The sequence below is a fragment of the Myiozetetes cayanensis genome, unplaced genomic scaffold (genome assembly GCF_022539395.1).
Source record: "Myiozetetes cayanensis isolate MyiCay16 unplaced genomic scaffold, myiCay2020 scf4, whole genome shotgun sequence".
Taxonomy (NCBI): Eukaryota; Metazoa; Chordata; class Aves; order Passeriformes; family Tyrannidae; genus Myiozetetes; species Myiozetetes cayanensis.
This window is the reverse complement of record NW_026087631.1, coordinates 60,864,692-60,887,062: the sequence shown is the minus strand read 5'-3', so window position 1 is coordinate 60,887,062 and position 22,371 is coordinate 60,864,692. Positions and strand designations below refer to the sequence as shown.

General features: G+C 38.6%; 1 protein-coding gene across 6 annotated transcripts in view; it reads right to left on the bottom strand.

Moving 5' to 3' along the window:
• Positions 1–6,493: 6,493 nt before the first annotated feature.
• Positions 6,494–22,371, bottom strand: part of CPLANE1 (ciliogenesis and planar polarity effector complex subunit 1) — a 55,699-nt gene continuing 39,821 nt past the window's right edge. For 5 of the 6 annotated variants that reach the window (XM_050328789.1, XM_050328791.1, XM_050328790.1 and 2 more), the window contains 17 exons: positions 21,453–21,507; positions 20,198–20,302; positions 19,610–19,702; positions 18,559–18,671; positions 18,183–18,381; positions 17,677–17,918; positions 16,958–17,051; positions 15,906–16,073; positions 14,277–14,307; positions 12,844–12,975; positions 11,836–12,001; positions 10,271–10,332; positions 9,671–9,826; positions 9,415–9,527; positions 8,991–9,074; positions 7,109–7,278; positions 6,494–6,715 (listed from right to left, as the gene is read on the bottom strand). In XM_050328789.1, the coding sequence (XP_050184746.1) occupies positions 6,575–6,715; positions 7,109–7,278; positions 8,991–9,074; positions 9,415–9,527; positions 9,671–9,826; positions 10,271–10,332; positions 11,836–12,001; positions 12,844–12,975; positions 14,277–14,307; positions 15,906–16,073; positions 16,958–17,051; positions 17,677–17,918; positions 18,183–18,381; positions 18,559–18,671; positions 19,610–19,702; positions 20,198–20,302; positions 21,453–21,507 (2,124 nt within the window). In that variant the 3' untranslated portion in view covers positions 6,494–6,574. The remainder of the gene's footprint in view (positions 6,716–7,108; positions 7,279–8,990; positions 9,075–9,414; positions 9,528–9,670; positions 9,827–10,270; positions 10,333–11,835; positions 12,002–12,843; positions 12,976–14,276; positions 14,308–15,905; positions 16,074–16,957; positions 17,052–17,676; positions 17,919–18,182; positions 18,382–18,558; positions 18,672–19,609; positions 19,703–20,197; positions 20,303–21,452; positions 21,508–22,371) is intronic. The other variant, XM_050328793.1, reaches the window with a different exon arrangement.

The window sequence follows — 22,371 nt, the reverse complement described above, 5'->3', positions numbered from 1 at the left end:
CCTGCTGTGAAAGGGAGAGGTTGCAGTGCTCGGTTTTGGTAAACCAACTCCTGTTTGCTGTGTGCAGCAAGGGCTGGTGATTTTCAGGAGCAGGAGGTCGAGTGCCCGAGGCTGCAGGTGGCATCAGTGCAGTGCTCAGCCTCGGAGTAGCAATTGCAGTGATACCAACACAAACCACGTTTGTGTCAGCAACAACGCGCACCAGGATGAGAGTTTTTCTATATTGTGTGTGTGTGGCGGGGGGGAAATAAAAAGTGTTTGGTTTTGTTTTGCTTTTTGTTTTAAGTGCTGCAGTGCAGTAAATGATGCAGTGACATGATTTTACTCCTTTGTATTGACAAAGCTTTGTAGTATTTTTTCACTGTATGGCTACCGATTTTTACGTACGTGACTATAAGATTATTGAATTTTTTATTCTTCCTGCTTTCTTGCTTTGAGTACAGGATCTGTACGTGGAGCTTGTTGCAGCAGCTTACCTAAAAAGGGGATATTGTCAAGCTTTTAGAATTAGCACTAGCCATATTGTACTTTTTAAGAAAACACAGACACTTCCACAATCTAAATAAGAATTATTATCTTTAATTTTCCATTTCAGTGCTGTAAATTTGCAGAATAATTCCTGAATATTTTCATTATCTCTGCAGCTATAAAAGATCACAATAGTTTTTGACAAAACTGTAATTATAAATAAGTATTTTTCTAAATGATCCAGTAACACCCTTTTGTATTTTTGAGGTTCTTTATTGCTTATATTAACAGCTCTAACATGTATAAAGTAGGCATGGGAAATATTCATCATAAGTATTTTAGTAAGGTGTGGCCATTAAAAAGCTATTTAAGTTTTTAAAATTTGAGTCAAACTTGAGCCTTTGTTTTGCTGTTGTGGTGTCACTAGTGAGAATATTGTTACTGTGGAATAATTGGGTTGTGCTGAACATTAGCTTGAACATGAAATACCTTGTAGCACTAAAATAGTTCTTAAATGTGTTTGTGGCTCATTGCAAAAGAAGTTTTCAGTTGAGTCTGACTCGTGTGGTGCTAGTTAACAGCAGGACGTTCTGCTAAATGCAGGTGTTAATGCTGTTCCAGGGACACAGATGGATCACTCAGCTGATCCCGACTGTACAGCTTTGAGGCCCAGGCAGGTACAAGTGACGCTGAATTCAAACAAACTGCTTTTCTATGTGCCCGACACTCCTGAAGTCTCGTGCCCTACCAATAGCAAGAGTCCAAGCCACAATTCCTATATCCTAGTTTTCATCCACTCACCAAAGAGCCACACCGTGATGGTTTTAGTGTTTTCATACCCGAGAGAATTTGTCATCTTATCAATGAAGTACTGAGTTGTAATGGGTGAGTTCTTAATGTAAGTAGTGAGTTTTTAGATTTCATGGTTCCTTGATTAAATATTAAAGTGTTATTGTTATATACAAATAAGTTCATAGTATTTTCATATTTCATTTACTTAAAATAAATGTTTTAAGAGTTCAGTTTGGACCATTCCACAATGAAACTTGCAAGTTTTTATCCTAGAATACGCATACACTTTGTTGATCCCTTTCCCACTGTGCTCACACTGCTCAAATTATGCCTGGGGCACCTGTAAGCCATCCAGGGAGTACATTTTTGGGTTAGTCTGGGAGAATTCTTGGCAGTGTGTGTTCTTCCCGTCAGACATAACTATATCATTTCTAGTTTCTACATTATTCGAGTGCATTTTTGCACCAAATTTTGGAGTTCTCTTGAAGGAATACTTTTTCTTGCCACTCCTGCAGCTGCATACAGTGCTCACAACTACCCGAGTTCTTGGGTCAAAAACCCTCCTCAGAACAATCCTTAGGTTGTGGGTTGGCCTGGGGGGCATCAGTGGGGTGGGAACAGAGGGTTTATCCCGCATGGAACAGTGATAGCTCAGGCAACCAGTGCCAGTCATGTGCACTTGGCAGTTGTCCATCCAGGCAAGGGAATCTACACTGGATTCAACTCTTCAACTGGAGCTGAAGGGATGTCACCACATAACTGACTGTCCCAATTACAGTTTCTGACACAGAGTGGCAACTATTTTTCATTATTCCAGTGACTATTTATTTAAAGCAATCTGGTTTGACCTCGAAAGAGCTTTTCTCCATCACTGTAGTTGGTGCAGCTGTGTTGAAAGGCTCCTATTTCTGTTTTGAAACAAGATCCTGCTTCCTAAAACCTAGAAAGGAGATTTCCATCCCCACCTCCCCAGGGGACTGGTTATTAGAAGGATCCTTCTGCTGTGCCTGTCCTGCAGCCTCTGTCTTGCAGGAAGCTTTAGTAATGAGCACTTAAACCATGTTATACTGCAGCTGGCTGTGAACCTCACTCCCCAACACTGTTTATCAAATCAGCTCACTTTCAATGCACTTCCTCCTTTCCCTTCTCCAGAATACCCTCTGAATTTGTTTTACCTATCCCTTATTTGTAATTCTCTTCCCAGCAACAGAAGGCTAGAAAACTTGCTGGAAACAGCCCAGTGTTGTCACTACCTGTAATTTATTTTTGAGAAACCATACAGGGGATCATCTGCTTCTCATCCTGACTTCACAAGCACAGACTGAAGACTTAGGTTTTCTTTGGGCAACCATCTTTTTTCAGTCTCTTGTTTTACATATTTTGTTCTCGTTAGGATTTATTGTTGTACAAAAATACTGCTTAACTGCACTTAAGTTCCTATAAGCCAGAAATACGTGTGGAGGGAGACATTCAATGGGTTTGTGTTTCCTTCTTAGAATAAATGTATTCTGTGGGCACAGGCAAACAAAGTGTAATGATTCCTTGAGGAAAGCCATTTGTTTCATATTTATGGAGCTTTTTTATTTTGAACAGTCCCGTGTGGAGATGGATTTTCACACTCAAGGTCAGCCTCAAACACCTTCTGTGTGATGCATCCCTGTAGTTCTGAGTATTACTGTTTCATCTCCACATACAAACCTGCAGGTCAGATTCAAATTCTGTGCTTTGGATCACTCCTCATCAATTCTTTTTATTTACTGTCCAAAAGTACCGCTGTTGCCCTACTCCAGAGAGAGAGAGGATTCCTTTCCTCCTCTCATATTGACATCGACATGAAAAAATTGGTGCAGAAGTTGTCACAAAGCCTGTGTTCAGCCTTCAAGTCATCTAGACCAAACTTTCCAGACCAGCCATGTACAGGTTTCTACACACTTTTTGTCGTTGGGCAACCAATAATTACAGGATCCTCCGTGGTTAGTGTAAATTTTTACTACCTTTGATTTTTAAAAGTGTTGACTGAGAAATCCACTCAGGCCACTTCCTTAAATGTTACACTACGTATTTTTAGGAGGGTGCACATAGATGGTCATAACAAGGCATGTATTTTTCTCAGCAGGCCCTTTTCAAATTTGTATACTTTCTGAACTTTCCTTCCATCTATTTGTTCTGTCTCTCTACATCACAAAAAGAAAGAACTTTCCATTATTTCAGTGTATTTAAAAAATTTCCAGTTGAGGATCAGGGTAGTCTTTTGGAGCCTTACTTCATCTGTCTTACCTGAAGCTCACAACATGATTTCAAAAGCAATTTAGGGTTGTATTTATTGTTTGGGTAGTAGGTATTGGTGGAGTTTTGTTCCTTTTTCTTCCAAAATTTACAAATCATAGTGGAGATTTAGCTTGTGTACACTCTCTAGTGCCACACACAATTTCTTGTTCCACAGTTGAAGACACTCTCTTCCACCTTCAGAAGGTGTGAGCTTGAGGTTGAGGAGCTAAGGAGCCTGAAAGTCAACCACCTTCCCTTGTAGGTTCCCCTTGAAAATACCTATTTCTCCTTTTTTACTGGCCGCTGGTTTTGACGAGACATAAAGGCCAGCCCTGTGTATGTTCAGCTCTGTTTTCACAGAGTTTGACATCTTTTTAGTAGTCTCAGGTTAAATAGCCAGAGCTCTGGCTTAGAGACACAGTTCTGCTGAAGGTGCATAACTAATGTCAGTCACTGGTAAATACCATTTTCTTTATTACTCCCCGAGTCCCTTAATCATAAAGACACATATTAAAGAACAAAAACTACTTTGTTCTTATTTTTGTAACAACTTGGTCTTTTTCATCTTCTTAATTTACCTTGTGATTTTTAGGTTGGTGGTGAGTGCTGTCTTCAGTATCTCTTTTTAGGGTTTGGTTTGTGGGGTTTGTTGTTTTTTTTGGTGTTGCTTCTGTTTTGATGGAGTTTTTTTAACTTCCTGCAAGAAAGTTTGTTCCAGAAGTAAGTTGCTTTTGGGTTTTTAAAGCTGAAAACACCAAAGAAACCAAAGACAAAACATATATTAAAACGTAAAACACATGGCATTAAAAACATAGATTCTCTATATGATTTAACCCAATAAACATAATTGTGTGTTTAATGTGTGAAACTTCAGTATCTTTCAGATGGAAATGTCACACTACTAGACTTCTAAAGGAAGTTCAGGGTTTTACTGGTGAGAACCCAAAAAAGCATAACTGTTCTTTAGGAAAATGAAAGTTGCTGTAGCTTGTTCCACTTGAGTTGTTCTGAAAATCAACCCTTCCTTCTAAAATACTTTTCCTCCATGTCTCATTTTTTATTAAGTTATTCTAAGTATGCATGACACTATATATATTCTCTTTTCCACATTTTCCTACTCTCTATTTCCTTATGTCTCTTCTTAACTAATTGATGTGTTCATCTTTCTGCAGCTGATGTTTCATAACTTAGTTTGGCTACAGTGCAGAGACTTTTGGCTGTGCCCGTGAGGAAACACTGGGTGTAGCACCAGGTGGGGATACCAGTGCCACTCGCACTGCACAGCAATAAGATTTAAGGGGCCAGGACCTCTCAGGGATCATCCTGAGTCCTGGCCTGGCCTGGCGCTGGGACCCCTCCCAGTGTCAGTGGTGGCTCCCAGTTGTGGGGCTGGGAGGGTCCTTGTTGCTGTCAGCCCTTCTCTTCGGTGATCCCTGGCTGCCTGGGAGTGGAAGCCCTGGGCACAGCCTCCTCTACATCCTGCTGCAGCATCTCTCGCTCCCTGGGGGAGGACCTTGGGAACTGGACCTTGGGAACTGGACCTTGGGAACTGGACCTCAGGATGGTTGCCAGGACAACTGACAATAGCAGCAAACCCTGTTGATGGTTGCCACGGCACTCAATCCTTGCGACAGGTATTAAGGATGGTTGCCATGGCACCTGGCCATAGCAACGGGGTCTCAGGGAAAGCTGCTCTGCAACTCGACCCTAACAACAGGTTTAAGGGATGGTTATCAGGGCACCAACCCGAGCACTGGGGCTCAGTGCTGGTTGCCATGGCACTGGTCCCTAGCAACATACCTCAGTGTCTGGTTGCCATGGCACCCTACCTCTGCAACACGTTCTAGTGATGGTGGTCATGGTACCCAAACTCAGCAAGGGGAACTTCTGCCATGGCACTGCCCACGGCAACAGAGCTCGGCACAGGCTGCCACGGCACTGGCTCTGGCAGTGGGTCCTTGTGGGACACATCTCAGCAACAGGACCTTCTGATGACTCCCATGGCACCTGATCCAAGCCATGTCCCAGTGCCCACTGCCCTGGCAGCAGTTCCCAGCAACCTTTGTCTTTGTCTGGTTTCTACAGCACCCAAGCAATGGGTGTTACTGCACCTGCTGCCGTCTCATCTCAGGCAAAGCGCGAGTTTGGCCCTGACCTCCTGACAGGGAAGCCTTTGAACTGCCCCTCTGCCCTTGTTCCAGTGATCTGTGATGCTCTGGATCAGGAGGCACCTAAAGTATTTCTTTCTCCGCTGTTAAAATCAAATTAACTGACTGCTTTCTCTTCCTTCTCACGGCTGGCTGTGGTCATGACACTTTCATATTTGGACAAAACAGTATTTTTCACAGTTACTTCCTGATGATTTCTTTACTCAAAGTCTTTCTCCAGGTTGGCACCAAAGTCACAGTTTCATGCTTTCTGACTCTTGGAAGGTACTGGCCCTTTCCATTTGGAGGTTGTCACACCCAAGACTGAGTTTTCCAATCTGGTCACTCCTGTGAGAGAAACTGATGCAGATTCTGAGGACCGATAATAAAACAAGGGTAGTGCACGTGCACACGTACAGTCCTAGTGGTACACAGCAGTGGGAGTGCTCCATGTGTAAATCATTTACAGCAGAAGCTAACAAATTCACTTTTATTAAATCAGTTTATCACAACCATCATGTTACAAAAATAACCTCAGAATGATGTTAAATATTAAATACAAGGGTAAAACAGTTGTGCAGTACTCTTAAAATAGAATAATATTTTTTGTACATATGAATGTTTCTACATAAAGTAGCTAACCTGGATCTGTTTAAGACTGTTGGTCTCCCTTTACTGACTGTATTTAGTTCTTCTTGACCTGAAGACATATGGAAAGAAACCTACACATTAAGGAACTGAATTTCATCTAGGCAAGACTGAAAGCAGTGACAGTTTCCACGCTGCTTAAGAAGGAAGTCAATGCAAGACTCAATCCATTTTAAGTAGAACAATCATTGCTTTTTTAGTGACATCAAACACTGGCAACTGTTTAGAAGTGCACAGTGGCTGGGAAATTTTCACTTATCTTCCACATCTGCTATCATGGCCTCAACTGCATTCCAGTCCAGCTTGCTGAGGATACTTCCTGTGCTTTCAGAAACGCTGTCAGTGTTGACACTGCCCAGAGGAGAGAAACTCACACAATGCCCTGCAGGGGCCTGTGGGAGGGAGAGAACATGAGCTGAAAAGTGCATCATTCACGGACAGTAGAAACAATCCCACCCTTTTCAAACATGTCCTAATCAAGTCATGTGATTATTCTGCAACAAATGCAATCTGTTTTCCTGTTTATGCACTCCAACCAGTGCCTGTTATCTGGACAGGGTAACTACGCGGTTGCTAAAAAGGACGTTCAATTTCAAGGCTCACAAGAATGACTTTTTGCTTGTAAAGACAAAATGTAGTTCCATTGAAGCACCATCGTTTATGTCCTTCTGCAGCTGTCCCACACACATACTTAAAACAGAGAACCACATTTTAAATAAAGCAGAAGGAAAGAAAGTGTTAAAGTGCAAGTATCAAATAGTTCCTAGTTTAAGTAGATATTTTACCTGAAATATGGAGTCATGAGTATCTTGAAGTATTCTTTGGATTTCATCAGGCACAGTCCAAGGACTTGCTATGTCTCGATCACTCTCTTGATCAGTACCTTCTGTCTGAACTGCAGTGGCAACTTGTGGGGGCTTTTGTTTTGAGGTTCTGCTGACTCCGTACTCAGCAGCTGAGGAGAAAACAGGCCAACCACAGCATTGTAACACTTTCTGCTCTTTTCTTCTGAATCTCTTTAAACTTCTCCAAGAACAGAAGCCGCAAGTTCTAAGAACTGAAGCTGTGAGTAAATCCATGTGAAAACACCACGCCCTGCTATCTTGAACCGATGTGAGAAAAGGCTGCTGGGTTTCATGCTCTGAACTGTCTTCCCAGGGCAGAACACAAAGCGGAACAGGACCATGCACAGTGCCTAGAGCATCCAGGTTCTGTGGTGCAGTCCCCCAGAAAAGGGACATTTGACAGGGGACTAAACTAAACAAATCCTGGACTGTGACTCTTAGAAGACATGAAACTTTAATGAAATCCTTAGCAGGGATGGGGGATATTGGAGAAATGGATACAGAACATGCCAGGAAATCAGAGAAAGATCAACCTGCATACAGAGTGTAACAACAGAACGTATGGAAAGCAGGAGGAAAATTACTTTCCATGTGCAGAGTGATTCAGGAAAAGTGTCCTTTCTGCTTACTACTGCTTCTCTCAATTTCCTGCATTGCCAACTCAAATACACAGACATTTGGTAATCTAATTATGCCACTAGTATAATTCTGGTGTAAGGCAGAACGGAATCAACCGACACTATTTTCTTAAGTTTCAGGTTGATTCTCTCCTCGTTCTTTTTCCATCTGATCAGAAATTCTGCTGCTGTTAACAGGTGCTATATCTGTTAAAGATTTTGATTAGGAGGGAATATTTATGAGAGGAAACTACAAAGACAGATGTGGCAAAAAGTACCACTAAAATCCAAAAGGGTTTTTTTGTTTTGAACAAAACAAAATTGATTTTTGTTTTTGTTTGAACAAATTTTTCCAAGCTAACGTTATGACAAAATCATATCTTCTCTAGATACTGTACAGAGGGTTAATAAAGACAATTTCTATTTTAAAGAGCTCAGAGAGTAAGCAGAATAGAAAGGCAGGGGAGAGGCACAATACTTGTGTCCTGGTCTTCTAATTAACTTTCTCTCTGTGGGTTTCAACCAAAAGAAACACTCAAGGCTTCTGTCCCTCATGATTTCATAGTGTGTGTTTCAGGAATTCACAGAAGTCTACCACATTTTTTCAGATCTTGAAACTGCCACATGGCTAAAACCATTCAGAAGATAAACAAAGGTGATTGGTTAAATATTTCACAACTTTTTACAGGATTTTTATGAGGGGGAAAAATGATGGTTTTTATTCTTCCAAACTAACGCTGTATCTGAGGCAGGATGCATTCACAGAACCACAGAATGAGTAAGGCTGGAAGGGACCACAGTGGGTCATCAACCTCCCTGCTCAAGCAGGGCCATCCCAGAGCACACGGCACAGGATTGCATCCAGAGGGTTCTTGAATATCTCCAGTGAGGGAGACTCCACAGCCTCTCTGGGTAACCTGTTCCAGCGCATGCAGTAAAGAAGTTCTTCCTCATATTCAGGTGGAACTTCCTGTGCTCCAGTTTCTGCCCACTGCCTCTTGTTCTATTGCTTGGCAACACCGAGCAGAGCCTGGCTCTGTTCTCTTGGCACCACCCCTCCTTCAGTTACTGATAGACATTGATGAGGTCCCCTCTCAGTCATCTCCACGTTCTGAAGAAGAGAACCCATTCTGAAATGTGTTCTCTGTGTCTTACTTTTCCCTGTATCATGTAGGTGCACTATGACATTGCTCTACATAACTTACAGTGTCTAGAATCAACAAGACAGTTTGCAGCATTTCTCAGTCTTCCTCTGGAAGTACTTTTCTGTAGGGCCATACAGGCATTTCCTGGAAAGACAAATAAAGCACTTCTTCTTTTAAAAGCAGATCAAATATATTCAAAGATGCTTAAAAATTTTCATCTATGAGTTCGCCTCCTGCATTACCCAGCACTCTTGCTATGGAAATTTAAGCTTCTTTGGATTTATAGAGAGGTGATAAGGAAAGGTAACTCCCATCATTTAACAGGCCATTGACAACACAATTGCAAAAGCCTCATAATAGGAGACCTCTAGGATTCTAAGACTAATTTTCTACACAGATATTAAAGTTCCTCCCTCCCAAAAACGCAGCAGTAGCTTGAAGATCATCTCCAAGATGTGCCTTCATCAGAGAAGTTCTTTCTTACCCCTTGACTGTGTTAAACCAAGAGCTGGGGTGCAATGGTGTCTTCTTTGGCCAAAGCTGGGTTTTGCAGCAATTCTGCTCCTTTCTGACAGAACAGGACTGTTCAGATGCCCTCTACAATAAGAAAAAACACAAACACAGCATTAAAGCTTATATACTTACTACTGTCTACCACCTACCATTCCTCTACACAGCAATTTGAAGTGTGGTAAAGACACCAAGACACAAGAGCAGGTTTAATGCTTAAGAGCTGTTACCCTTTACTAGATGCCATATGACTTCTTCTGTACCCTTGAGGTGATCTGGTGCTGGACAAAGTTTTAAGATCATTTGATGGTGTTTCAGATAACATTTCATTCATCAGAGAAAGTGCCTGTGAAATTCTCATTCTGTGATGCTCAGATAACAGGGCTCTATGGAGAAACAATGTTACACATTACCTCATGCTTTCACTCATTTCATTGCAGCTGGTTTGTGAGTCTTGTAAGGCTACATGAAGAGCACCTTTTTTTGCAATTTCACAGAAGAGGTACTAAACCTTTTAAGATCACTACCAAAAAGTTAAAACATTTCTTACCAGCGGGTTTGACATAATGAATGAGTCGGTGTCAGGGAAAAGAAAAAAAAGAAACAATGAAATTTGGGAAGTGAAAAATACAGTCAAAGGATGAGACACACTCAGGGTTTTCCTAAATGGTAAAACAAACATCAATTATTTATGCTTTTGGTTGAAATATCTTGAAATACCATTCATATCTGAAGTTTCAGAGACAAGATAGTTAAAACTACCTCTTTCTTAACACTGGAAGATTAATATATAAATAAAGATATCAAAAGTTATATTTATAGCAACTTACTTGTCTTTTTCTTCTTTCCTCTTCTGGAACATTCGAATATCCTTTGAAGTAGGACTATAATGCTGTGTAAGAAAAAGCATAAAAATCATTAACTTGTTGTGTACTGTGATCTCATTCCAGTCTCTCATCCTCAAAATGTTACTGTTTAGGACACTCTTCAGAATGAAAAACAACATGAAAGCATACAGCCCTATCAGAAAATTCAGGCAAGATTGTCTCTATAACTTTTCAGTCTCTAAAAATATACTATATAAGCTTGCAGTCACATCTTCCATAAGTCCTATACTCTCAAACATTTACAATCCTAGAGAGATGTTTTCACTCTCGAGCTCAAAGCTTCAAATGGCCTCACCTTTAAGTCTGTTGAGAATCAGTGACATTCCCAATAATAACTAATTTAAAAAACAGGTCAAGGTTGCACTTTGACCTGTGTTTGCTAGAGTAGAATTTGAATTTTTCAACGCTTTCTTCTTAAAGAAAAAAAACCAATCTAAACCCATACTGAACCACCCACCAAAATCTGAGAATTCCTCCACTAATGATTTAAGGAGAAAAGCCTATAACAAAAGCATCAAGTATATATTTATAGGATGGTAACACAGGAAAGGGAGAGAAGTAGGACCTATTTTTCTTGAATCACATACAAAAAAGCAGACCAGTTCAATTCCGGCAGGCTGTTTGAAACTAGGGGAAATAATGTATTACACATGAATGAGACCTGTTACTCTATCTAAAAGTGAATGTAATTGCATTATTAAGTAACAGGAAACTTGTGTGTGTTACATGTTTGCTACTTGGGCGTTAAAACCAGGAAAATATTTTCAGCGTCCCCTGAATTCAACTAACAAGTAAAAAGTATATTTGCTGTTACTATGTCTCATCTCCTGTAACCCCAGAGCTTCCCCTGATCAGCAGCATCTTTTTAGGTCCTGAAGGTGTCCAGATGACAAGTGCATGTTTTAAGAATTAACACTGATTGAGTATTCTGAACAGCTTTTGTAACTTCCCCCTCCAGTTATTTCTAGCACAGTGCAGATCAGAAGAGATTTATCAGGCCATAAACTTGTACTTACTGCTGACCTTTATAATTGCACACATTTCTGAGTGGGTGATGGCTGCCCTCAGTATCTAACCATGTTCCTAAAGGATTGCTGGCATCTGAACTCTGCTTTTTAAATCCAGTGAGGTTTTTGGGGAGGTGTGCAGGAAGATGAAATAAGATGTAAACCCATCTTAACAACTGCTGTAGCTCTCACTCCCTGACAAAATGCATCTTTCATCAGTGGATGTTGCAGCTGTACCCATTACAGTTAAAGGACTGTATGTCCTAATTGCAACCTACAGCCAATTGTCATCAGCGCATCCTATGAAGATCACTGGTGTATTTGCTCACTGATCCCTTTGGACACAACTACATCCAGTAAAATAAAATTATACATACAAACCCCCAAAATTAAAATAGAAAAAAACAAAAAAATCAATGTCAGCCTTTATACTCTCTAATCTGAATAATCGACACTTGTACAATATGTAACAGTTACTCTTCAAGTTCCCATTAGTCTTACCACATTCTTTCTTAGGTTGAATGGATTACGTTCTTTCTGTCTTTGTTCATCCAGATTCTTCATATATTCTCTCATTCTTTCCTTTTGCTTTCTTTTCATCCATGTTTGTATCTCTTTCCTCTCCTTTTCTGTTTTTTGAGAATGTGCAGCAGCAAAACCATGAACCCTGAGAGGAGATGTGAATGAGCAATAATCTAGCACATCCTGTAAATTGAAAACTATGACAACTACACATGATATAATAAAAATACTGTAAACCTTTAAAATTCTGACTCAACTGGAAGCAAAAGCAATGAACAAGAGGGGAAATTTTCTTCTGTAAAATTTTGCTTCATAAAATCCTGGCACACAAGTGATTTCCAAGATGTTTCCTAAATTTTTTCTTCTAGTTCCTCAACTACATTCTGATAATTGGACTGGAGCTTAAACTAGTGTGACCTGTGGCACCAACTCAACAGACTGGCATCCTGATCAGCTGTATTTTTTTGTATTGTCACCAGTTGATACCACAAAGAGGATTAGGAAACAGCTGTCACTCTGACCTCTCTCAGGAGAGAACACAGCTGATTTTACAATTGACACTCAGGAGGAGTAGAAATCTCCATCAAGACGGGAGGCATAACAAGCTGGAGTTTGTGGCTGGAACCTTATGAAGCTGCTATGCCACTGACAGCAAATTTCTACTCTGTCTTTCAGAACTGCTTTAGAAGGCCCCAGTCCATTTGCTGAACTGAATCTGCTGTATATAGAGATTTCTGCCCCAGCCTACACCTGGTAGAAGAAAGACCAAGAAGATAATTTCAAAACCAAAATAATAGAAAACAACTAGCATGTTCTACAAACCAGTAAATTTGTCGCTATTAAACAGTCCTAGTACCAGTCAGTCCCATTAACATCAACTCAACCACATACTTGCTTCCACTGTTTAGGGGTATGAGCTATGAGAAGAATAACAAAGAGGGTTAAAATGATTTAACTAGTACATAATAAGAACAGCCATGGTATTACCTAGGGATTTTCTTAGCTTGCATTTTTGTAAAGCCCAGCTCTGGCAGAGAGATGTCACTTTCTACTACACGATCATTAACGATGTCTGTAACACCACTCGGACCAGTAACTTGCAGGGGATCTTCTAAAGAGCTTGAAGTCAGGTAGGCGAAAAAAAGATGTTACCAATTTAATGTAGAACAGGACTGTGAGAATAACATGCTAAAATCCTTCCTCCCATGCTTAAAATGAGAATATTCAGGTTGCTTTACACAGAGCCTTTGGACTGGATTTTCTTTCCCCACATTTCTACTGTGTCAGTGCACACAAGCAATACCTGGACCGTGTGTGTATATGTACTATCTTCAAAAGGTGTCAGCTGTCCCCTCAGCTTTGCTGCCATCAAGTACACTGGAGACAACATATATCCAGAAGTCTGGCCCCATCCAGAGCCGGAATGCCTGAGCTCACTGCAGTGTATGCACAGGGCTGGCCCAGAGGAGGCTGAGCTGGCAGCCAGGAGCACCCACAGGGTTTGTACCGCTGCCCATGCTGAGATAAGATTATGGGATACTACGAGTTCTCAGTGATCTTCTGAGCTAGAATCAGTTAGAGTGAGAGGAGAGTTTTACATACATTGGGCCCATTTCTTTCCTCTCTTTTAATCAGTTGGTCCCAGAAAAAAGCAAATGTCATAGTTTGTGAGTACAAGCTACAGTTGTTTCAAGTTACTCCTTTGGGTAAAAATCAGTCTGCTAAAGGTTATTGCCTCACACCCATCCTCTAGCTTAAGTAATCACTCCCTAATTACTTCTGTCACAACAAGGAGTTCCACTAAATTACTTGAACAGTAAGATAAACCATTCAGTTTACTGTAATGTTTCAAGCAAAACAATAAAGGTGGGTCACAGAGCAGAATGATCAGGAAGAAAGGAAAGCCAGCTACGGTTTTCTACTGCACAACTGGATCCAGAAGATTAACAGTAGCTAACAGTAAAAAACACCTATGTCAGACCATTTTATTTAATGCATAGGTTCATTTCTGTTTTGAAATCTTCAGTCTGTTGCTTTATACTTTTCATATGGTAACACTTTAAAAACTTTCTGGTGATAGTTGGCCTTGTAGACAACTGTTAGCAGCAATTGCATGTACTTTTTTGAAGCTAGCTTGCAATAGGAGAAATAACAAATACACAAAGACCATCTACATTTACAGCTCTGTTACTCATAACTAGAAAAGAACTTTAATGCTCCTGCAGCTTTTATATATATAATATAAAGTAAATGTAACGAGTACTACAAAAATCAGAAAAAAATGCCTGAAATTAGTTAATAGAAGGGCATTTATTCAGCTGGGAAATGGATGCCTTGATTTTTATGAAGTGATGATTTCACCCTGACAGTCCCCTTTTTGATTAACAGATTTTCAAAAAAACTAATCTCAAAATACATACCTGTCATGCAAATCTCTCCATACGTGAGAGCCTGAAACAGAAACAATCCTTGTTAATAAAATCCTTACAATTGTACACAAACTAATCATACTTATGTTAAACAGCCAGTGGGATAAAATACAAAAATATATCAACCTGAATATGTTGACATTAAAATAAATCCATATTGTGTATAGGCTTAATGGCCTGTGAGAAAACATGTCATTGATTGTCAGGTTAGCATAGATTCTCCAGAGAATACAATTAACAGCTCCCTGGCTGATGTGGATAGCTTTACTAGGATGATGATATCACTGTTGTCAGTCTTCTGCCATGACCAACTAACTGGGAACTATCTGTTCCAATTAACTATAAAGCAGGAGACCTCATCGCTCTCTACAGATCTGTAAAAGGAGGTTGTAGCCAGGTGGGGGTTGGTCTCTTTTCCCAGGCAGCTCTCAGTAAGACAAGAGGGCACGGTCCCAAGCTCTCCCAGGGGAGGTTTGGGTTGGATATTAGGAAGAAATTCTTTACAGAGAGGGTAATCAGGTATTGGAATGGGCTGCCCAGGGAAGTGATGGATTCTCCATCCCTGGAGGCTTTTTTAAGAAGAGACTTGATGTGGCAACTGACACTTACTTGAAGAAGCCAGGAACTCAGAAGGAGCTTGGAATTCATGAGATGCAACTGAAGAGCAGTATGGATGTCCTGGATGGAAGAACACTGCTTTCCCTCCTGAACTAAACTCTACATCTCAAAAAATTATAGTTGTAACTTAGTATCACCTATAGTTTTCTAAGCTTGCCAGTTACAAGTTTATACTTATAAACTGCATTACTACTTTCAAAATTTTTCTGGGTGTGTTATCTGATTGCTGTGTGTTATCTGATTGCTGCAAATGTGGCTATCCAAATGCATGTTCACTTTTAGAAAGTATGTATAATTTTTGGAAGTTTGACTGCAAGCAATTCAGGCAATATGCACACAAAATAACACACTATATTTGTCAACTCAAGCAACAGATTGATTTTTCCTCCTCCTTTCAATGCTATTGCAATATTCCCAATTGCAAAAATCAATTTGCTCTCAGTTTGCAAAATGAAATGAGACCTCATAAAGTAGTGTTCTAGGACACAGACACTAAAGTAAAGCAGTCACTTTATGGTGAAATAAACCAACTGATTTTGCTGATGTGGCTGGATTTAACTGAGATCTCACCTCCCTAAATGTAGGAAGATGACAGAGATGATAAAGACAGTTTTTGGAGGAAGCTTTGAGTGTTCTGTGACACCGCGCCCCTTCCACTTAACTAAGTAAATACAAATCAACACAGCGATGGGTTTGTGAAACAGACCCAAAGGTATTTCTTCCAATAACAGTGAATTTCAGTGCAAGTATGATTCACTGCTGAACTCTTTGCAAAGTTTAGTGATCCTGTTCTGTCATGTAACATAAACTCCTTATCAATGCATATCAATGAAGTCATTCTAAATAATGCAATCCAGAAAGACTGATAACTGACTTTAATAAGCTCATTGTCATTATGTAACAGCCTGTGTAACAGCAATGAAAAAGTATTACACCAATAAGAAAAAGTTTACTTATTTTTGAAAGGTGCAAAAGGGAAAAAATACATAATAAAGATTCTACCAGGAGATGACTTCATGCCACTGGGAAAGTTAGAAGGCAAGGCTGCAGAGGCAGGGGTGTGTGCTTCCACTGGAGTATAACTGGGTACAGGATATTGCAAGTTTAAGCCCTCCTTTTGATCATCTATAACATCTTCAAAAATTATGCCTCTCATATAACGTTCCGATTCTGTGAAAAAAATAATGACTACAGTAGTCAATGTAGACCAAACAAAATCCTCTCAATGTAAAAACTATCACTCATATATATTTGTTACTGGCACCTTTAGTTCATCTGTCAAGCCTGTAACAACCAGAACTCAGGTTAGCTCTGCCTTCCTCTGAAAGGGCAGTTCCAGAGCTGTGCTGTGTGTGCCAGTCCTGCACACATGAGCTGAATGAAATGACTGAACCAGGAGTTGCTCTGTGTGAGGATATGGACATCTTAAATATTGTTTGACGTGTGAATACTGATACAGCCATGATTTGGTTCTGCCACATGGCTTTGTGTTAACTCCATAAGAAGATTAGACCATGTTCTTGGCACAATACAGTAGCTACAATTAGGGAGGTACTGTATAGTCATTTGTTATATAAGCAATAAATTATTCAATACATCTGCTCTAATAAACAGTTAAGCTGATGTAAACTTTTAATAAAATACAGATATTACAACTGGATAGCCACCAAAGATGAAAAAAGCTTTCTTCACACACATGAAAAGATAAATCCTGGGGACAGATTTCATATCATTGTTTTACATCAGTGAGTAAAGCACTTACAAGCAGCACATTTTGATTTCATGATACAATAGAAATACATCATTTTTAAAGTCTTGTATTATGGTTTTGAAAGATATCAAGGTTTATAAATACTTTGAAATGCATTTTTGTTAAAGCAATATGCCTAATAGCCAGATTTGCTACCTTTCATTTTATTTCTCTCTCTGGTATTTTTGGCTTATATTTCAGTGATACCTTTTGGGATTGCATTAAACTTCCGTGGTAACTAAAAGTCAGACAAGTTTAATATTCAGTTGCAAATGTGTTATCTTTCTGTTAACTGAACACATACCACCATCAATGACTTCAGCAGCTTCAGAGAACGAAGGACGAGCACTAAGGTCTGAATCAGTAGCCATTTCAGTGTCTTCTATTAGTTTCACTAACTGTAAAAGAAATCCAAAAACTAAGTAATGATTCTTTCTTCAAGGTATTTCTGAGACTTTCACCACAGATATTCATGCAAAATATACTGTAAATAAACTGTTTTCCTCAGAATTTTATAAACATTTTAATGCTGTTTCCTGATTCAAAACAAACAAATAAAATTAGTTCCAGAATCAAAGTAGCTCAAGCAGATTCATTTCATTTAAGAAGTTCAATCTTCTGGACCCATATTTTGGGAAAACTACATATAAACTCAATTATTTGCATGAACAGTTTTACTCCTACTGATCACATTATTTTTATTTTTTAAGTAGATGAAGTTTTCCAATATATCTTATCTAAAAACCACAGAAACTAAAATATTTCAGTAGTCTTCATAAGCCAGAAGTTTCCTGACGTTTAAAACTGGCCATTCTGGTCAGCATTTCATCCACTGTAAGTAATTATGTCAGCTAACAGATTCAGCACTAGATATGTAAGAACTGTATATTACTCTCAGTCTCTCTCAATACATACTAAGAAGACTTGAGAACACATTGTTCCGAAATGTAAGGTTTGACTTTAGCTGCAAAACAATTACAAAATAAACTGTTTAAAAAATGACAGCTAGCAGTCAGAACTCACCAGTCTGGTATTTCTGAAATCCTGCTCCATCTTTTCTATCATGTTTTGTAGTGTCTGTAACTGCATATTCATTTCCTGCTGCTTTGTGGAAAAGTATTCTCTGCCAATTACTTTGGATGGAAGCTCTGAAGAAGGAAGAGTTCTGTCATCTTCATGCAGTATGTTCCAAGTTACACTATCTGTAGCAGAATCTGACTTATCTTCCTTTTGCACTTGGCTTGATACGTTTTTCTGATGGTCACCTTGAAATACAAAAAAAAGAATGCACCAAATCATTGAATAAACTGCAAGCATGTAAATACTGCAACTAATCAGGCATAGATGTGTTGTACATCAGGGTAGGTTTTAGGAGCCAAGAACCATCACAAAAGAAGTCAAATGTATAAATGTTGATATTTAATACTAAAAAAGCAAGAGGATAATTGGGGGAAAGCTGCAGATATTCTGTGTGAGTATTATAACAAAAGTGTCTTGCCTTCTTTGGGTTTAAAAATGAAATGATTTACCTTGCATCTGAAGAGTCTCACATGGAATTGCATCAGTAACAGAAGCTGCTGAGTGGTGAAGTTTTGCAGCAGATGGAATTTCAAACTTCTCATTTTGCTGTGCAGCATCTATCTCTTCTGCAGACTCAGGTATCATGGGCAAATTGCTAAGGATGTCACTGTCTTCAATGTCAATCACACTGATATATTCGTGCTCGTGCTAAACAACAAGAAGATCATGAAGAATTTTACAGAATGAGTTTTGAATATATTGTTTACAGGGCATTGTTAACCATATTCTGTATTTACCTCTTAAAACTTTGAGCTGATAGTATTTTTGTTTTGGAGACAAAGAACCCAAACTAATTAAGACAAACATGTACATTGGATTACTAACCAAATCAGGTGCATCTGACCAAAAGGATGGTAAAGGTTTCTTTTTCACTTCAGTGGGAAATCTCAGGTTTAAATATGTGTCAGGTGGTAGTACTGCAGAGGTGCTAATTGATTCTATGAGAAAACAATAATAGTCAGTATTATATTTACAGTAAAAGCCACAAAACTTCAGACTAAGTATTTGGAAACAACTCTGCATTCTCTAGATGATAAGAGAAGCTTTGACTAAGCTGCAGTCTAAATTGCTACTAACTTCGAGGTCTATCCCAGCTAAGTAAAATAAAAACCCTTCATCTTTACTTGATCCAAGGAAATTATATTATCTGGCTAGAAAGATCTCTAATAAAGCTATTTGCAAATAAGTTATGTGATGTAGCAAAATTATTTTCAAATGGAAAAACACTGTTGAATTTTAAAACAATGGAAAAATTAATATGCTCATTTGGTGCCATAGGGAAAATATTTAGGTACTAAAACCTACATACTTCAATTTATTAAGGATTTTTAAAATGGGGGGAGAAAACCCAAACCAAAATAGGTCTTCTTTAGCCCAAATTCAGTTACCTTCTGTTTTCTGTTCTACAAACGGATCCAAAATAGGATTGATTGAGAATAAAATTCCTATTTGGGACTGGAACATTATAACCTGCATCTAGCAGATGCAGGGAAACAATGGCATAAGTAGCTGAGCTACTGCGGCTCAGTTTCATGTGGAGCTGTAATCTGTTATAACATCCCACTGGTCAATTCTTTTGGTCTGCATTACAACAAAACCCGAAGAGTAAGCGGCACTAAAATCAAGCTAAAATCCATAAAATAATCTCATGCAGGAAGGCAAAGGCATAGGCACACGGCTCCATGAAAAATTCCAGCCAAACTTTTCATAAATAGTATTATAACTATTTTGTATTGGGTTTCAAGAAGTCAGATAAATTACCATGTTATCTACATTCTGCATTAAGCCACCTCATGCACAAAACCCACGTTAAAATTGCTATATTTTTATAGACTTCCCAAACAACAAATGAAGTACAGAGAGGTTGGAGCCACACCTGGCACAGAAACAGATGGGGCTGAGTCATTTTTTTGAACTTCGGAAATCTCGTTTTCACTGCTGATTCCACAATCCTGATACGACTCGAGCACTTGATTGGGAAAAAAAAATAACAAAAAACCACAAAAAAATGCATGAATGTAAGGAAAGTAAAGATACTGATGGCATTATCTGAATGTACATTTCTGACTTGACAGCTCACATTCAAAGAAGAGTCTGGGTGGATGAAGCAGGGAAACCATTTTAGTCACAGGGTGAAACATTGTCTAAAATGCATTTAGATAAAGGTAAGTGAAGTTAGAAGATTTCAGAAAAAGTCACATCAGAACTGATTTACTGAAAGCATGTGGAGACTCTTACATAACAGCATCAGTAATATTTTTACTTAAAATTTTTAACTACTGCTTTGTAATTTATATTCCAATGGCTTCTGATTTAATTCTTTTTGAAACAGAAAATTGGAGCACAAAAACCTCTTTTCCCCTTTACAATCTTATTGCATTTTGAAAACTGACCAAATATCACAACTAGAAAGAAGCAACACCAGAAGCAGTTGATTTCTGCAGGTCACACCGGCAGCACTTACTTGTATGAGTATTTGTACTTGCATCTTGAGTTTCTGCTGGTTTTTTCCCTACAGAAGCCATGTAATGCAGATCTGCTGAAGTAGTAATTGCTTCCTCCACTGTGTCTGAAATGTGATAATACAAAATGGGTGTCTACAAATGACACAAGAATTAGACACTCTTGAAAGCAATGATACTAACTCAAACCTATGGGTTCCAACAGTTTTTTCTTTGTATTCCTGACAGATACTTTCAACTTTTCTCTAAGCATTTCTCAGGAATGATTCCAAGAAGAGTTCATGTTACCTACTTAATGTGAATATGTTACTATATTGAGACTTACAATGTTACACTGAGTTAAAATCAAGGTTCAGTTTAGGGATGTGATTTTTAAAGCCAGTATTTTAGTGTGCTGTAAAATAAAAGTCTGCTTCACAGTCCAAAAGGGAGGGAAATATTTAAGACGTGTATACCTTAATTTCTTTATTGATGTTTCTACAGAGGTTTGCAAACCATTATTTAGAGAATGGATTGCATTTTGTCCTGTGATAAGACTGAATATTGTGCTGAATACTACAAAGAAGAATTTTTTCACAGAAGAATTTTCTTAACTTTGCAAGCTATAAACATTTTAAACATTGAATCTCTTTTAAAAGAGCCTTAAATTTTTTGTAATTGAACTATGCAGGCAAATAAAATTGGAATAATATTTTTCTTTTAAAAAAGAAACCAATTTAATATTAAAAAGCATTGTTCATAGCACTATTCTGATAAATCACATGAACAGAAATGACTGTGAACCACATTTACTGGAAGTAAAAGGTACCGTAACCATAGTTATCATGAAACCATAGTTACTGAAATTCATTCAACATACTTATATTATTATTTCCCTAACTCAATTGTTTTTAGCCATAAATACAAGACTACCACTCATTAAAAAAAAAAAAAATGAAATACTTCTATAATTTTCAGAACTATTTTGAATCTTCAGATAATTGATATAAGATCTTAAATTTGCCTGCATGTCTCTCCACACCAATCCCCTAAAAACTCACTATCCCTAGAAAAGTCTAGAAACCTGCTGTCCATCCTGAAAGGTCTGGGGAAAGATACCATAAACCATTAAGCTGTAATGCCTGCAGACTACATGATACAAGTTTTTAACATCTTGATGACCACAGAGTTTTGCTTTGAAATCTAACAAACTCATGGTCCTTGTTTTTTTTTTTTTTTTATTTAAGCACTCAAAGCACTGAAAAGACTTGTACTTGCCCATTGAAATGAACAAACCATCTTGAGGATAAGATGTCGACTTTGTTTTGTCATCCTAATATAAGGGAAAAAAAAGAATCATCTTTAAAAGTAGTGCAAATGCATATTAGAGGCTTTCTGGATGCTGTTTAACTATTCAATATACTTTGTGTGAGTAATGACTAGGGGAAAAATCCCTATTGTAATTTCCTTTTCTTAATCTTTTTCTAAATTCTTCTGATCCATTCCAACTTAGTGGAATTACTGGCTATGTGACAGTCTCATATGTACCTCGAGGTGATCTGCAGTAACACAAATTCTTTATTCCTCTTTGAGTATGTGCTATCTCTGCTGTCCCCTAAGTAATATCTCCCTGCTCTGGAGAAGGTCTCCAGCTGCTGTGCTGGAGTGAGGTCTCAAGGAAGGTATGGTATGGACCAAAAACAGAGCCTGCTGCTCTGGGTAGTGATGCAGCTTTGAATCTGGTAGTGTTCTAGCTTGAAATCTGGTACTTGCAAGGAAAATCCCCAAAAGGTATCAAAAAGGCCTTAGCAAATGAAAAACTCACCCTGATAAAGACTTTCTTTTCTCAGTTTCTGGGCTGAGACAGAACTGAGATTTCACACTTCCCATTACTACTCTTACACTGTCATCCATATAGCCCCACATGAAAAGAGTAATGCCTTTGTCATTTGTCATAGTATTACTACTAGGCTAAACATAATTTTTTGTTTAACATTTCTGTATGTTTTTACTATAAATGTACATACACACTTACTTCCTATCAAGACAGACAAGTTCATGTTCCAAGAAAAACAATAGTAATCTTAGAATACTTCATAAAAATAAATCTACTGTTTACAGAAAATGCAAGTACATGAATTAAACATATATATACCCTTTCTAAGCTAGAGCCTAGAAGAGATGTACTTTATTATTT